The 16,978-nt window shown below is 39.8% G+C and overlaps 2 protein-coding genes and 1 long non-coding RNA gene across 5 annotated transcripts in view; all 3 read left to right on the forward strand.

The window, feature by feature from the left end:
• The window catches only part of LOC104936320 (uncharacterized), a 15,458-nt gene extending 5,331 nt beyond the window's left edge, over nt 1-10,127 (forward strand). For 2 of the 3 annotated variants that reach the window (XM_027281800.1, XM_027281801.1), the window contains one exon: nt 8,329-10,127. In XM_027281800.1, coding sequence (XP_027137601.1) covers nt 8,329-9,508 — 1,180 coding nt within the window. In that variant the 3' untranslated portion in view covers nt 9,509-10,127. Of the gene's footprint in view, nt 1-3,990; nt 3,997-7,448; nt 7,461-8,328 lie in introns of those variants that run through there. The other variant, XM_027281802.1, reaches the window with a different exon arrangement.
• Nucleotides 3,181-4,916, forward strand: LOC113746377 (uncharacterized). The gene is made up of 3 exons (XR_003462814.1): nt 3,181-3,302; nt 4,195-4,280; nt 4,774-4,916. It is a non-coding gene; the product is annotated as an uncharacterized LOC113746377 (long non-coding RNA).
• Nucleotides 10,128-13,942: 3,815 nt separating the features above from the next.
• npy8ar (neuropeptide Y receptor Y8a) overlaps nt 13,943-16,978 on the forward strand; it is a 47,005-nt gene continuing 43,969 nt past the window's right edge. The window contains exons 1-2 of the mRNA XM_027281902.1: nt 13,943-14,487; nt 14,626-14,782. The gene's annotated coding sequence lies outside the window, so the exon portion shown is untranslated. The remainder of the gene's footprint in view (nt 14,488-14,625; nt 14,783-16,978) is intronic.

Genomic DNA, 16,978 nt, shown 5'->3' on the forward strand with positions numbered 1-16,978 from the left:
AACTGGAATGTAATCACTGTTTGAGTTTCAAATGTTTGAATCCTGGAAACAGCGCCCTCTGTTGTATGTAATGACTCTTTGTTGTTGTAGTTTCATGTTTAATCACTGTGCAGATGATCATCAGTGCTGAAGCATTATTTGATCCACATCAGTGAAAGTCAGGATGGAGCATGTTCGTGTTTAATCCAGTTGGTCTTTTGTTTTCTTTGCATTCCCATATTCTTATGTACTCGTGTGCTCATACAGTCTTATATACTTGTACTCATATATCGTCTTGTATTCTTTATTAACATACTCTGTACTCTGTATTTACTTTTTCTTAAAGTTAGCCTTTACACAGATATGTAACATGTATGAAATATATTTGATCTTTAATTTAGTGTCATAATTATATCATCACAATAATCAGTAGTTGGTTGAAAACATTCCTATAGCATGTGAGCTGGGAACAATAGGTATCTGCAAACAGAAATAATAGTGTGAGACTAGCTGAAATATTTTAGACGACACATTGGAAACATTTATGTGTATTTTATTGTTTAAACAAGTCATATTAGTGATTTTGATGTATTCTGTTATTCCACGTGAAATCATGAAATCATGAACATGAAATCAGATCCTGATTGTGTTTCTGTGAATCATTAATAAAATCTCTGCTTCATGAAATCATGATTGCTCAGCGTCTTCACTGATCATCAGCAGCTTTTAAGTCTGTTACAGATTCTGGATGAAGTCTGTTGTTGATGTTTTCTGTAGTGACCACTAGAGGGCGGCCAACACTGCATCACTGAAGGGACCTCTGCTGTGTGGACATCACCTCATGTGGACATGTCCTGGTTTTAATCAGTCCATTAGCTCAGTGTAAGTACTGTTACATTTCAAGTCAAAGACAAACATAAAGAGTCTTATGTTACAATAAAAACAGAGTGATGAAGATTATATTCTGTAACTACAGCCCCCTAGATCTGACACCTGGACCTTTAATAAGTAATATACACAACACAACAGTTACTCGTGCCGTCCTCATGCAGGTTCGCTCTCCGTGTGGTTCATTGGTCCACCCTGTAACATCTCCTCGATGGATTGACATTACAGACATGGAGTGTGGGTGGAGCTGACTGACGCCTGGTTTTCACCTGTAACCACGCCCACCTGTCCAGTCAAAGCGTCCCCGCTCTTAACCCTGCATAACTTTAAAGCCTTAATATAATTGAACAGGTGAGTTGTATATAATTCACCCTCAGTACAGTTGTCATAACGGGGAAATTGCTACAGAACCAAACTGTTTTTTGTACCAGGCTGTAAAATGTTTATTTCTGCTGTGAAGTGGACATTTGGACATGGGGACTTTGGAGACTGACTCACTGCTGGAGCCAGCCTCAGGTGGACGTTAGAGGAACTGCAGTTTTTTGACACTTCCTGTGTGACATGGATATGGAGGACCGATTGATGTTTTTAAGATAATCCACAGTTGCATATGGTAAAACATTAGAACATATCTGTGTGAGTATGAGTGTATTAAAATTAGAACAAGTCTCACTTTCATTTTTTAACCTTGAGGCTGTCATGTGTTGCTGTGCTCATGTGCATGTTATATATAATAAAGAAGCATTTCATTTAAACTCTGCATCATTTACTTTACAAATGTTCTTGTTCCATTGGCAGATAATTTTGCTATTTTTAAGCAAAATTTGATTTTATTTTTTATTTTTTGTTTTGTTTTTGAAAGCTGGCTTTTTGCAGTGTGGTCCAGTTCTTCATTGACAAGAGATATTCTGGTTGAACTGTTGGCTTCTTTACATCCTGTCTAACTGCTCATGTTGTCTGTCTTTTCTGACTTTGCTGTTTGTTGCTGTAGGTGAATACGCTGTGACAATAATATAGAAATGTACCATAAGAGTGACCAGAGGCTACAAACATAAGATCCAAGGTGGAATAAACCTGAATTATCTGCTGTTTGAACATTTAATTGTCCAACTCAGGGTCACTTTTGAGTCAAACCAAGTCTCTGGTTATCTGGTCTAGCCTCCTTGTTGTTCCAAGGATTAAATCGAAATCTGGTCAAGCTGCTTTTAGTTATTTTGCCCCCAGCCTCTAAAGTAACCCACCGGATGACCTGAGATGTGCCCCTACACTTACTTCTGGTAAAAGCAGCTTTAAAACACCCCTTACCTCACGGCTTCTGACCAACCTCCCATCCAGAGCTTTGTGATGAGTAAGTGTGTTTATTTATAGACTCTGGAACAAGTTTTGTGTATTGCATGGATCCTGTTCTTGTAGTGTGAAGTGCTTGGGCTTTACCTGTGTACCAAATATGTATGTATGTAAATCTTGAACACTCAAGAAAATCACTCTCCTCTGAAATGCATCAATAACAACCAGCAAGAAACACCATCTGTGACTCCTACACTGACTATTCTGAGTGTGGCTGGAGATCTTCAGAAGTACAGTAGTGAGGTCATTTGATAACCCAGAATGACTTACATGTTCTGATGATGTGTGGTGGCATTCACTTTAAGTATATTGACACTCTGGACTCTGGAGAGCTACATACAATAATAAATAAGAAATCAAATAAATAATAAAAGTCAAAGCAAAGTCAATTTGACATTCAGCTTTTTAAATAAAAAATTATTATTATTATTAAAAAAAAGTTATTTGCTGACTTGGCTGCAATCTTCTGCATTAAAAGTCGGTGTCGCCTTCCTCCTTTAGCACACGCCATGACACATTGACTCACAGTTTGACCTCTTTTCTCTCTCGTCTATCACTCCTTTACAGTTTTCTCTCCGTCACTGTCACTGCCGCTCTATCCAGTGAAGGCCCGCGCCCTAAACCAATCATATACTTAGGACACCAAACTGACTAGCAGCAGCCCTGAAGACCGATCAGTCCGGTCAACCTCAACCCGTCTTACTTTGTCAGTCTTTAGGAGTCCTGAGAGCTCAACACACTGCAACTTAAGAAAACACCTGCAAACAGACAGAACAACAGCAAATGAAGAAAACATCAACACATGCACAGCATTTACAATCACTATGACTGTTGAGAGTATACCCATATATAGGTATGACACTGAGGCTGAGCAGACTCTTCTTCCTGAGGAAGCATGTGGCTCTCTAAAGTGTGCAGCAGGATGCTGCAGAGTGTACTCACACCCTTTACTGGTTTGAAGTCAGACCATTTCTTTAAAATCACGTGATCGCTGGCAGCCTCCACCCTCTCCTCTCTGCTGATATAAGATCTGCTTCCTGCTCTGTCTGCATTCTCAGCATCAGAGAGCTTCATGAAGACAACAACAGGTAAGAACACGTTCAAACTTCTGTACAATACTAAACCAAATGTTAAGATCAAGAGCTCACAGCAGATATAAATGAACAGCATTGGTGATTACCAAAGTCATTTTTTAAGTTTCTGTACTGGTTAATACAGCAGTATGTAGAAGCTCTTTAAACCCTTCAGTACAGGGCGCAGTGTGAGACTCGACCAAACATTCTCTCCAAATGAAGCACAATTCAAACATGAAGCGATTATACTGGCAAATAACAAAAAACATGGAAACACTTTACTGCTTCTGCTAACTTCACCACTTCAAGCAAAACACACAAACAGTAGAGACTGTGTTGATTACAAAGATGTCTGTGTCATCACTGACATTTCTGTAGTAATCTCACATGTCTTTCTTTAGAGACCAGCATTATACATACAGCCCTTATAGTTGTAGGGTTATACTACCCAAAATGATTAAAAAAAATACATTTTTATTATAAATATTATTGTTATGCATGAACTTTCAGATTTACTGTTTTACAAAAAAACTGAAACAATAGTAAAGTATTATTTTTTGAGTCAAATGTCAAATTCTAGTTATTTACTTTCATTCCTGAACAGAAGAATTAGTTTTAGTGCAGTTTGTTGTTGGCTTCTCTCTCTCAGCAGCTCAGCAGCAGCTTAACAATGTTAACTGATGTCGCCCACATTAAGTTGTCTGCAAATCTGCAGTTGTGAACAATTTCAGGTATATTCAATTTATGCATGCCTTTGCAGCAAAATGCTACTTTTCATGAAGAGGAATTGCAAAAGGAAGATGGAAAGGTTGAGATAAGGATGAGATCCTGGTGGGAGGGAGGAGAGATTCCACTGTGAGAGTTTCTGTGAAATCATGTGACCACAAAGTGTCTCCTCCCTCTGCAGGTGAAGCATAAAAACTCTGAGCAGCGAGTGTTTGCTGCTCTTCCTCCTCCTCAGCCTCACAGAGCGTCCTGAAGCCGACAACACAGGTAAATGATGGAAGACTTTAAAAAGCTTAGAATGGGACAAAGATGAACTCGGCATGATAACTGATATTTACAGATGTCTTCATTTAACAACGTGTTAAGTTCATTGTTTTACAATAACACTGAAATGAAATGACAGCTAAAAATTGGTGGTGGGAATAGATTAATTTTTTAAAATGTAGATTAAAATGGCTCATTCAGAATATGTGTGCTACCTATAGTGACTGAAAGTCTTTGAGAACGGGTTTCTTCAGCCAGGTGGCCATTAGACCAGGGGCTCATCTCCTGTTTCCAACATGCATCACTGACTGCTTGAGAAAGCTGTTCTACTTTGATACTTGGTGATGAGAATAAATCATGTTCAATAAGATGTACTTGTGTTTATTCAGTTAAACATTAAGTTTGAACTGTAAGTCTACATAAGAGGTCGTGATGAACTGTTTACAGTCAGTAGCTTTGTGTCAATCAGTCCAAGCTCTATTTCTCCTTCTTCCAGCAGTCACTCAGGCAGACCAGCTTGTTCACATGGTGACTAACTAGATCTCCTCCTCTGCACAAACTTCCATTGGGAAGCTTCTGGTCCGTAGTGTCTATACTATACTATAGCCAGCCACAAGGGGGCTCACTTTAACTTGACTCATTTATTGACATGTTTGCAGCGGTATGTGGCAGTACAGTTTACGGGGGAAGGCGGGGGGTGTAGACGTCTTACACCGCTAAATGACAGACAGTCACAGATGCGCCTCCTTTGGCGGTTATAGTTTACAGGTCATAAGTCAGCAAACCTTCTAAAAGTGACACTAAAAACTCAAATGCTACCTTCACTAAGTTTCTTTCCAAAGTGTTGTTCATTCTAGGTAGGTTCTTTATCCCGATAATCCATGTCAAAGAGGTGCCTCATTTCCCAGAATAAGATGGCGGTTTCATTCTGTTATAATCTGCCACTATGTAAACACTGCGTCTGACTCTCCTCAAGCTGTATTTTGGGGCCCTTCCGGTACCGGCATTTTGACTTGCTCTTCTGCGACAATATTTTAGTTTCACGAAACATTAAATTGGATTTACAGGGGAGATCTATATAATCATTTAGAGTACCATTTTAGATTTCATATTCACATTTCGATTATATTTAACTTCGATTTATATGTAACTAGATTAACTATGTAGTTTATCTTTATACATTTAGATTTATATTTCACATTTAGATTTACCATTTAGGGGGGGGGGGATTTAACAAACAAACCCCAGTTTTGTTGTTGTTTATTATTATTTATTACCATTCATCGCTTAACAGTTAGATTTCCATATACTACATTAGATTAGATTTAACATTTAGATTTCAGAATTTAAGATTATTATTACATTTATGATTTGCATTAATATGGGTATTAATTGCGTATGTAGTGTATAACATTTGTTTTTAAATATTTAAATATCTCTAAGTTTCACAAATATTGGTTTCTAAATGTGAAATACCAAGTGACTCTTCAAAAATCAACAGTTTTTTAATAACATTGTTTGAGCTACAATGTGACATAATGTGTCTGCTTATGTTCAGAGCGAGCCGCTTTACTAACGGCACACATAGATAAGGCCCACCACGTAATACCAAATATAAATATTTCCTTGTGTGTCTTTGCTGCTGATATCAACTTTTCATATAGATGACTGAAAACAGTATTTTTTTTTTCCAGACCCAACACAGTTTGAACCATGTGGAGCTCTCTCTGCCAGGATCATCACATACGATGGAGTAAGTGCATATAGAATTCCTGATTGTGACAATGTGCAAACAGTTCTGTTCATTTTTTATGAGAATAAAATGCAAAAGCGTCGCTTGAATTGAGTGGTTGCCGCAAACAGTTTAAAAAAGTGAAGCATGGTGGCGCAGAGTTCCTGGATCTGGTTCTATCCGGTGAGATGACCTTTACAGCACAAATCATTCATCCAAACAGTGATCAGTCCAGATTCATGTATATTATATTTATTTTTCATGATTTTTTCAAACATCTTTTATTTGTAACAGTTTGAGTTTGTTTCTGTGTTTCTGTTTATTTTGGTAGTTTGTCTTGTCTTCACTTCCTGTCGTGGTCCCACTTTTGATTTGCACCATGGCTCGATTAGCCTGCATGTCTGTTTCTTCCTGCTTTCCTTGTCTGTCCGTTTGTGTTGCGTCGTGTTTTCTACTTGTTTCTCAGTGTGTCGAGTCCCCATGTTTTATGTTTCATGGTTCTGGTTCTGGTTTCTGTATTTGTATCTTTTCTGTTTGGACCTGCCTTTGCTTGCCCTTGGGATTAGTTGCTTGGTTCTTTGAGTCTTGGTGTGTGGTTTTTGCCTGGTTTCCCAGCTGCTTTTTGGTAGTCTGTTTTTGTGTCCCTTGATTCCGCTCCTGTGTTTTTGTTGTGTTTTCCCTCGCCGTTTAGTTTTGTCATTAAAGTTAACATTTGTGTTATGTCTGCATTTGGGTCCGTACCTGCACCTCCCTACTCCTCCGGCATTGTGGGATTTTCAGAGTTTACCTACAACACTATTGACATGTAGATATCAATGGACAGTATACAGGAAGAGAGAAGGGAAACAATGCACAAAACACACGAGAAGCAACTGAAATGAAAAGGATCGAGTAGCTCAGTGCTGTCTTCATATTAACACCAGCTAGTTTGTGGGACGGGTTGGTTTCTTTGTCGAGGTAATTTATTGAATTGTCTTCACACCCTCTCAATGAGAATTAATTATTCTCACTGTAGTATTGCATAACATGTTTCAAAAGGAACAGAGTGAGTCAGGGGTCGAGCCTGCTTCCAGTTTGTAAAACCAGCTGTGTGCTAGAGAGAGTAAATTATCATGTTATATGAGAGTCAGTACGAGACAGGTTCTTTAACTCTTTTGACAGTATGCTGCATTTCTCGGACAGTCCCAGAACATTTATGGGCTAATGAGGCTGGTGATTGACCACCTCTGTCACATGCAGGATTTATATGTGGATCCATTCTACAGAGCTTTGCCTTCGATAAATGCAGTCGATGAAGTACTTTAAACTGTAAGAGCCCATGTTTCGCACAGACCGAAGGGAGTGCACCAGCTTCAGGGCCCTGTCCATCATGTTCATCATTTATGACTGTTCCCAGGTCATTTATCCAGACTGGTTTTAATGATCTAAAGAGGTGGCACGTTTAAACATGAAAATGCATTTTAAAGAGTAGAGATTCCTCTTTTTGTCAATGGTTCAATAAAAATATAACTCCATTCCAGAATCTTTTTCCTTTGCCTGGGGCTCGAATCTCACCGTACATCTTCCCAGTCAGGTCAAATCCAGGCTGCCCATGATATCAGTGTTTTGTCCGAGATAAGACGAATAACATTATAACATTAAAACAAGCTATCCCACGCTGCCTCTACTGCATCATGTGTGGAACCAGAAGCCTTTGTTATTACTTTTAACATTAATATAAAATAACATGTTATATTTACAAGCAGGGAAGGCCAAAGCTATATGAAATTAAATATGTAAATGATCTTCTTCTACAGATACAAACACATCAACAGTAAGGCCTAAGGACATCCTCTCTAAAAGTGTTCTGGTCCGTCCAGGATCTCCTGCTGTCTACAAGCTGACACCAAAGAAAGAAAAAAATGGAACTCTAACAAAAATGAGTCTTGGTGAAAAAAATGTGAACAAGACAAACAAAACCATCTTGCTTGTGGGTGAAACAGGAGCAGGAAAATCTACTCTGATCAACGCTCTGGTCAACTACGCCATGGGAGTGAAGTGGGAGGACGATGTCTGGTTTCAGATCGTAGAGGAGGAGGAGAAAAGTCAATCAGAGAGTCAGACATCGGATGTGATCGTGTACCAGATCTTTGGTTTTGAAGATAAACCTCTGCCCTACTCTCTGACCATCATCGATACTCCTGGATATGGAGATACCAGAGGGATTGACCAAGATGTGTTCATCAGTCAAAGATTATTAGACTTGTTTCGCTCAGATGATGGAGTTCATGAAATTAATGCAGTAGGTTTGGTGGTGAAAGCAAGTGTGAACCGACTGACATACATCTTTGATTCAGTGGTGTCTCTGTTTGGAAAAAACTTGGAGAAGAACATTGTTGCCCTCATCACACACTCAGATGGTATGACACCTGAAAATGCTCTGAAAGCTCTAGAAGATGCAAACATTAAATGTGCCAAAAACCAAAAGACTCAGCCTGTTCACTTCCTGTTTAATAACTGCCAGGATGAAGACAGGACAGAGGATGCAGACTGTCTTAAACAAGATTATGAAATAACAATCAAAGGAATGAGTCAGTTCACAGAGTTTCTGGAAGAAACTGGACCTCAAAAGCTGGGGACAACAGTGGAAGTTCTGAAAGAGCGAATCAGACTGATGGCCTGCATCCAAAACCTGCAAGAGAGAGTTCAATATATTGAACTAAAGCATGAAGAAATCAGACAGACTCAAGAAGCTCTGAAGAAACATGGAGAAGAGATGAAGAACAATAAGAAGTTCACTGTGAAAGTTGATGAGGTCTACAAAGGAAAAAAAACTATCAGTGTTGTGAGGTGGTGGTGGGTATGGTTTTATAAAGAAGCTGTCTGCTGTCCAGTCTGTGAGGAGAACTGTCACTATCCATGTACACTGGCCTGGTATGTAGAACACTGTGAGGTCATGAAAGGTGGCCGCTGCACTTCATGTAAAAGGAAGTGTGCTGCATCAGATCATGTGAAAGAAAAGTGGATCTATGTGAACAAGACAAGGAAAGTTCAGAAGACCTTAGAAGACGTGAAAAAGAAATATGAAGAGAACAAGGCAGAACGTGAGAACAAATCAAGTCTTTTGGAAAAACTGGAAAAGGAAGTGGAAGAACTTCAGAAAGAGAAAGATCAGTGGCTGGAAGAGTCCTTTAACCATGTTGTCAGACTGGAGGAGATCGCCCTGAATGTTGATTCACTGTCCACTCAAGTCCACTTGGACTTCCTGATTGAGAAGATGAAGGACAAAGGAGACACAGAGAAGGTCCAGAAACTGGAAGAGATGAAAAGACGAGTGGATGAAAGAAGCCAAAGAGCTCTGCGCTGGTTTGGTCAACTAAAAACAGCAGCTGTTAAAGGAGTGAAGAACATGTGGCCGTTTAGAAAAGAAGGTGACACTGATGGTACAAAACTGGAATGTAATCACTGTTTGAGTTTCAAATGTTTGAATCCTGGAAACAGCGCCCTCTGTTGTATGTAATGACTCTTTGTTGTTGTAGTTTCATGTTTAATCACTGTGCAGATGATCATCAGTGCTGAAGCATTATTTGATCCACATCAGTGAAAGTCAGGATGGAGCATGTTCGTGTTAATCCAGTTGGTCTTTTGTTTTCTTTGCATTCCCATATTCTTATGTACTCGTGTGCTCATACAGTCTTATATACTTGTACTCATATATCGTCTTGTATTCATTTATTAACATACTCTAGTACTCTGTATTTTACTTTATTCTCTTAAAGTTAGCCTTTTACACAGTATATGTAACATGTATTGGAATATATTTGATCTTTAATCTTAGTGTGCATAATTATATCATCACATATAATCAGTAGTTGGTTGAAAAACATTTCCTATAGCATGTGAGCTGGGAACAATAAATGTAGTCTGCAAACAGAAATAATGGTGTGAGGACTAGCTGAAATATTTTAGACGACACATGTGGAAACATTTATGTTGTATTTTATTGTTTAACAAGTCATAATTTAGTGATTTTGATGTATTCTGTTATTCCACGTGAAATCATGAAATCATGAAATCATGAAATCAGATCCTGATTGATGTTTTCTGTGAATCATTAATAAAATCTCTGCTTCATGAAATCATGATTGCTCAGCGTCTTCACTGCATCATCAGCAGCTTTTTAAGTCTGTTACAGATTCTGTGATGAAGTCTGTTGTTGATGTTTCTGTAGTGGCCACTAGAGGGCGCCAACACTGCATCACTGAAGGGACTCTGCTGTGTGGACAGTGAAGACTGACTGAACTGAACGAGCTCACGTTTTTACAGGAAACTCTCAAACCTGCCACACTGCAGAGACCTGACAGGGTCACCTCATGTGGACATGTCCTGTTTTAATCAGCTCCATTAGCTCAGTGTAATGTACATGTTACATTTTCAAGTCAAAAACAAACATAAAGATTCTTATGTTACACTAATAAAAACAGAGTGATGAAGATTATATTCTGTAACTACAGCCCCCTAGATCTGACACACTGGACCTTTAATGAAGTAATATACAAACACACAGTTACTGTGGCCGTCCTCATGCAGTGTCGCTCTCCGGTGTGGTTCATTGGTCCACCCTGTAACATCTCCTCGATGGATTGACATCACAGACATGGAGTGTGGGTGGAGCTGACTGACGCCTGGTTTCACCTGTAACCACGCCCACCTGTCAGTCAAAGCGTCCACGCTCTTAATCCTGCATAACTTTAAGCCTTAATATAATGTGAACAGGTGAGTTGTATATAAATTCACCCTCAGTACAGTTGTCATGAACGGGGAAATTAGCTACAGAGACCAAAACTGTTTTTTGTACCAGGCTGTAAACATGTTTATTTCTGCTGTGAAGTTGGACATTTGGACATGGGGACTTATGGAGACTGACTCACTTCTGGAGCCAGCCTCAGGTGGACGTTAGAGGAACTGCAGTTTTTGACACTTCCTGTGTTGACATGGATATGGAGGCCGATTGATGTTTTTAAGATAATCCACAGTGCATTATGGTAAAACATTAGAAAATATAAGACTTGTATATAACATTAAATTATATATATTATCTGGATTTCCAGGTTTGCGTTATTATAAGTCAACACATAATAATCTGACTTTTCATTCTTTCCATACAGACACAGTGAGTCAGATCTGAGGCTTCTTTGTCTTTAGCTTCAGAGTTAGACAGACTAATTCCACCTTGTCAGTCAACGTTGATCAGGTTTGATTTTTTACTCTTGAACGAATACTGACGTCCAAACAAGTTTGGAAAGTTACAGAAATTGTCAGAGGAGGTTTCACATACTGTCACCTTTAAACCTCCGGACCATCAGAGCAACACGTCTCTCATTCTCTTTGTTTTGTTTTTCAGTGCACATGAAATCCACCTCCAACCATCAAACTAATTAAAGAGGCAGTAACACGACTAATAAACAAAACAAATCAGGGGGTCCGAGGCAGTGTTGGTGTATCTGAAGTAAAACATATATGTATGTATACATACACATATATACTGCAAGTACATTGCAAGTACTACTCTGGTTCTATTTTTAATTTCCATTAAAGGTGCAGTGTGTAAATGTATAAGACATTCATGCATGTATAATCACCTGAAAATAAGAACCTTTTAATTTTGTTAATTCTACAGTGTTTATATCTACAGAGCCTGGAACAGACAAACTAAACACTGAGTCTAGACGGAGCCGTTCAACTGTTGTTTCTCCTTTACATTAGGAAGGTGAGGGTGATGTGAGGAGACTGCAATGCAGCAATCACACCACTAGATGCAACTAAACACTGGACCTTTAAGTCCCATGTGATGAGTGAAATTGCAGAAACTTTTCCCGTTCATCATTGTACTTCCCCACCTCATTCATCTGAGAGCCATTTCTGAAATACTGGACCTACAGCATCTTTCCACGTTCTCATTATTATCTGTTTGCCATTCATGATGCTTGTCTGGACCCAGTTAGCTAAAGGTTTGACCTCCCTAGTATGTAGAGTTTGTAGTTAGTCCTCTAATATCTCTGAGATATACTTATGGATCCTGATCCAAAAAGCCTGTACCCAGTCTGTCCGAGGAGTCTTTCAGCCATATTCATAACCTGCGAGGGTACCAGAGAATTTTGAACTGTATTAATCTTATTCTACTTTTTTTCAGTCGGTTTTTAATGTGCAAATAAAATCAGGTGCCTGAAACATGGCTTACAAAATATGTGAAGGAATATTATTTAATTCAGTTTTATTTATATAGCGACAAATCATAACAAAAGTGAACTGTAAAGGAAGTTCTTTAACATCAAAACTTTATTGACATTTAAATTCCTCAAACATTTTTCTTCTTTTCACACATTTCCATGTCAACAACACTTCTCCAGTTGACTCTCTCTCCGTCACTCACCTTCTCATTAGTGACTTAAAACATTGACGTGCAGTCTCTTTCACTTTATTTAATGGACTGTGCAACTCTCCTCCCACCTCTCCTCTGCTTCTTTCAAGCCTCCATCTTCATCCGTTACTGTGTGTTCGGTGTATCACATCAGAATATCACAGCTGGATTTTGGTGGCAGGCTTTAAGACCACTACACTGTGTTTGCTCTTTTTACTCGGTCGGTTCTTGACTTGATGACTACCAGAAGACCATTTTCAGATTCTTCAGTGATTTCTCACCTTTTCTGTCAACTTCTCTGTTTATTGTTCTGTAAATTTATCCCCAGTTTATTGTCTTGAATCTCCATTAAACAGGAAGTAGAGTTCTGTTTACTTCCCCATTTTCACGTGTTTCCTGTAAAAATGCTCAGATATGGAGGGACCTGCCGTGGATGTTGATTGGCGTTTACAGTTGCCAACAGCCAGTGTGCATTACAGCGCCAATGCTATGCAGCATCAGCTTCAGCTTCGACGTTCCAGTGAACAGCGGACAGAACAGAACCTCTGAACCAGCAGTGTCCAGTCTGACAGTGAACACAGCGACAGAACCTCTGAACCAGCAGTGTCCAGTCTAACAGTGAACACAGCGACAGAACCTCTGAACCAGCAGTGTCCAGTCTAACAGTGAACACAGCAGCCTACCGAGGTGGTTTTCTTGCCGGGTTTGAATTTCCAGTCGTTTCGATGGTTGTGTGATGGTAGGCTTTAGGCAATAGCATCCCTCCATCCTAGCTGTGCCCTTCCAGGGAGGCTCCACCCTTTTGCCTCATTGGCAGACATGCACACCTGTGACTGGTTGCCCGTTAGGAAGTTATATATATATGTGTGTGTGTGTGAGACTCCTTATCTCAGTCTTCAGGCCTGAATCCAGTGTGGGAAGTGTGTAAGGTGGTGTCCTGACCCTGTGTTCAACCTCACAAACCTTTTTGTGTTAATCTGTGTTTTGTTTTACTGCAGGCATTTTGAGCAACTGGGTGTTTTCATCAGACAACATGACGTTCTGTGTATGTATAGTGTATAGTATACAGAGTTTACACTGGGTTACCAAACACGTCTGTGTGCACGGTAAATGCAGAACTTATCTGGGAAGTTTTGTAGTTTATGCACTTCAGCTGTTTTGTCTGTGAAAACCTTTTATGTTTTTTAGTAGATCCCAAAACTAGACCGGCTTGTTTTAAAGTGATGCCAACACTAATCCCTTTTTATTTTTTTATCCACTGCTTTTCTACTGTTGTAGGTCTGGACCAGATGAAAAGTTTCTCCGTCACTGCATGCATGGTGTGCCATCTTAGCTGTCTTACCCTCGTTGTTTTTAGTGTTTAGTGCCCCCTTTGTAGCATCCTTGGTGGTTTGGCATTGGTGTCTGGCGCTTCATGATTGTCTGTGTTTCACTGTTTCGGAGGGAATAAATTCACTGTTTTATTTTAATTGGTGTTAAATTAAAATTTGCTCATCTAAGGTCAAGGTTCAAACACTTGTGAGGCAGTTTCAACCCACGCTTGAGACTCTCCCTGTCCTCGCTCAGTCGTATTTTGCACCAAACAAATATCAAGCCACAAACTTGTGCAACTCATTCTGTCATTGGTTCCTTAGACACTCCAAACTTTCAATATTTAAATAAACAAACACAGGATTTCTGGCTAAAAGGAGTTGACACACACTGCTGAGCTCTATCTCAAATAAATGTTAAGTTTCACAGCTTTCCCATTTTAGCCTCCTGTGTGTGGTTCGCACTGATCTGTCCCCGTATAAGACAAATGTTTGTTTTTGGAAACGTTCAGTCTCAGACTGATCCATGCTGCAGCTCTTTCAATAATATCGCAGCTCCAAACATCCTCTGTGGAGGAGATGGTTCAAGTATTACAGGTGATGATTCTGATATAAAAATCTCTTTGAAAAAATATTCACTTCTTTGCAGTTTGATGTGCTAACTCTCCTCCTGAGGTAAAACAGTATTTTCTGCTCTTTCCGTGAGGTAAACGATGTTAATGAGCAGAGCAGGAGCGATCATACCGTGAACCACAAAAGACTTCCTGGGTAATTAAACTTAACTCGTGCTTTCACAAACAAATGATACGACACTGAGACAACACACACCCAGGGGAGGCGGGAGGAGAAAGGAAGTGTGGGCGACGGGGGTAATTGAGCATCACTGTCCTTTTTTGGTCGTCATAGAAACTCAATCTCAGGAGGCAGGGTGGTGTTTCAGATGGCTCTTCAGTCCCAGCAGTTGATTGGACGATCACACAGAGTGAAGAAGAGGATGTCAGCACCAGACACGAACACAGATGGGACCAGCTCCAAGTATTCTCAGCTTCATGTAAAGAAACAGGTGACTTTAAACACTTTTTAAACAGTTTAGCCATCACATCACATGACTGGCTGACTGACTGACTGACTGACTGGCTCATACATTCAGTGATTTGATGTGTATACAGAAGTGAACATGTCCGGTTTGGTGAGACGAAACGGAGAGAAACCTCTGTGAGAGATTCATCCACATAATGAAAAGGAAACATGGGAGTCTAAAGATAAGACCCCTGCCAACGTTTCCGGGGACTTCAATGCTGGTTTATGTTACTTCACGTCAGCGTTGGTCAAGTCTCCACCCAATTTAAGCTCAAACCAAGTCACAAACATTTATCAGACATGCATGAAGAAGAGAAATAAAAGTCATTGCTTCACATGCAGCTACCGTCGTAAATGCTCTCTCTGTTAAGAGAAATATAAAAGCGATGAAAGGTGATGTTCCAGAGACGCTTCAGGCTTCAAGCCACGTTCAAAAGTTTCACTTCAGACAGCTCGTCAAGTCTGATAAGAAAAAGGTAAAATGCAATCTGTATCACAACTCTGTGTCTCGTTCATTTCCTGTGAGGAATATTGAATAGCAGATGAGAGCGGCGACTCGTCTGCAGGAGGCTGCTAACGAGGCAGAGGAAACACGCATGCAGCCCTGAGAGAGATTCAGCGAAGCAGTCACCTGTCTGAACAGGTAACACAGGGTGACATCATCAACACGTTTTTCTGCTTTATCAGGAAATGACAAACTCTAAAATACCATGAAGACACTTTGTGTCAGTGCTGGACAGATGAGACAAAAACAAAGTTTGACTTTAAGGAATGTGATCAGGTGAAACCATCTGCGACCCAAACGAGTTAACCCAGCGGTGATATTAGACATCACTCGAGCTGGCTGGAATGGAGCAGCTGTTCTGGATTTATTGTTTCTCCAATATTGAAGTTTTAAAGTCATCCGACGGATGATTTATGAGTGACTTGTGTCATTGCTGTGGTGTCAGAATCTGAATGGATGGACACATACAGACAGTGAAAGAGAAGATTCAGTCACCTCCCCTGCCGGCTGAAATGAGCTCATGGAAATGTTTTCTCAAAATTGGCAAAAGAATCGTCTGACCTCCACAGACTAGTAATTAAACCCAGTCTGCATTATGGGTAATTATTCTAAAAGCTCTTGCTGTGAAGCCAGATGAAACACATCATAACAGATAAATACATAAAAACAGGAAACTGTAAAAGTGAACATCGGCCCTGTCTGCTGCACCCAACCAGTCCATCCTTGTTCTTTTTCATCTTTCTTTCTTTCTTTCTTTCTTTCAGAGTTCAAGCTTCACTCACAATAATCAAACACATGTTGTTGATGGTGTGTTCCTTAAATTAGAACTGGATAACTTTTGTTTCATCACATATTTGTTATCATTTCTACATTTATCGGGTTCTTCTTAACTATTGTCAAAAGTGGTTTGTAAATTAATAATGAATACTCTTCGAGTTTACCTCAGTGAGTACATCTTCAACGTGTCACATGTTCCACGTGATCTACTGAACTTTTCTTCCTGCATTACAGTTTTATAAGTGAGACGTCAGCTTGTTTACTTCACCTGCTGACTCCATGTGACTGTCATAGACAGTTTGCTAACTGATGTATAAAACATCTGTTGGTAGAAGACTCTTGGAGCATTGCATTGTCCGAGGTCAATAATGTAGAGTAGCAGGTTAAACAAGAGCAAACAGAAATCGTGAAATATTAATGAGTTGAAGGTGTTGAATCTTTCACCAGCTCAAATCCTTGACTGCTGCCGGCCTCGTGTCCCATCAGCTTTTACTGCCGTCTTTCTCTGTCTTGTCTCCTTAATGGAGCGTGAGTTCTCATGCCTTCAGACTCACACATCTGACAAAATATGAAGGAGCTCCTTTGACGTGAGGGAGAAGTCACGTACAGTACAGGCCCACACCAACATGGATGTAGATGTTTAGTTTATTGCATGTTATGGGTGGAGGTGAACTGAGATGGTGTACTGCTGCACTTTAGGTGCAGGTGAGGGTCTTTGTTCCTGAACCTACTTATGTAACCTCATCATGGGAACTCTAAGAGAACATAAAAAATAAAGATAATTAAATTAGTACAATAAATGAAAGAAGAATGAAGAAAAACAAAAGATCCAGAAATGGCAGAATGGGACTGAACCAGGCTGCAACTTCTGTGGCCAATGAAGGAAGTGCCAACAAC

Source organism: Larimichthys crocea, chromosome VIII (assembly GCF_000972845.2).
Source record: "Larimichthys crocea isolate SSNF chromosome VIII, L_crocea_2.0, whole genome shotgun sequence".
Lineage (NCBI taxonomy): Eukaryota > Metazoa > Chordata > Actinopteri > Sciaenidae > Larimichthys > Larimichthys crocea.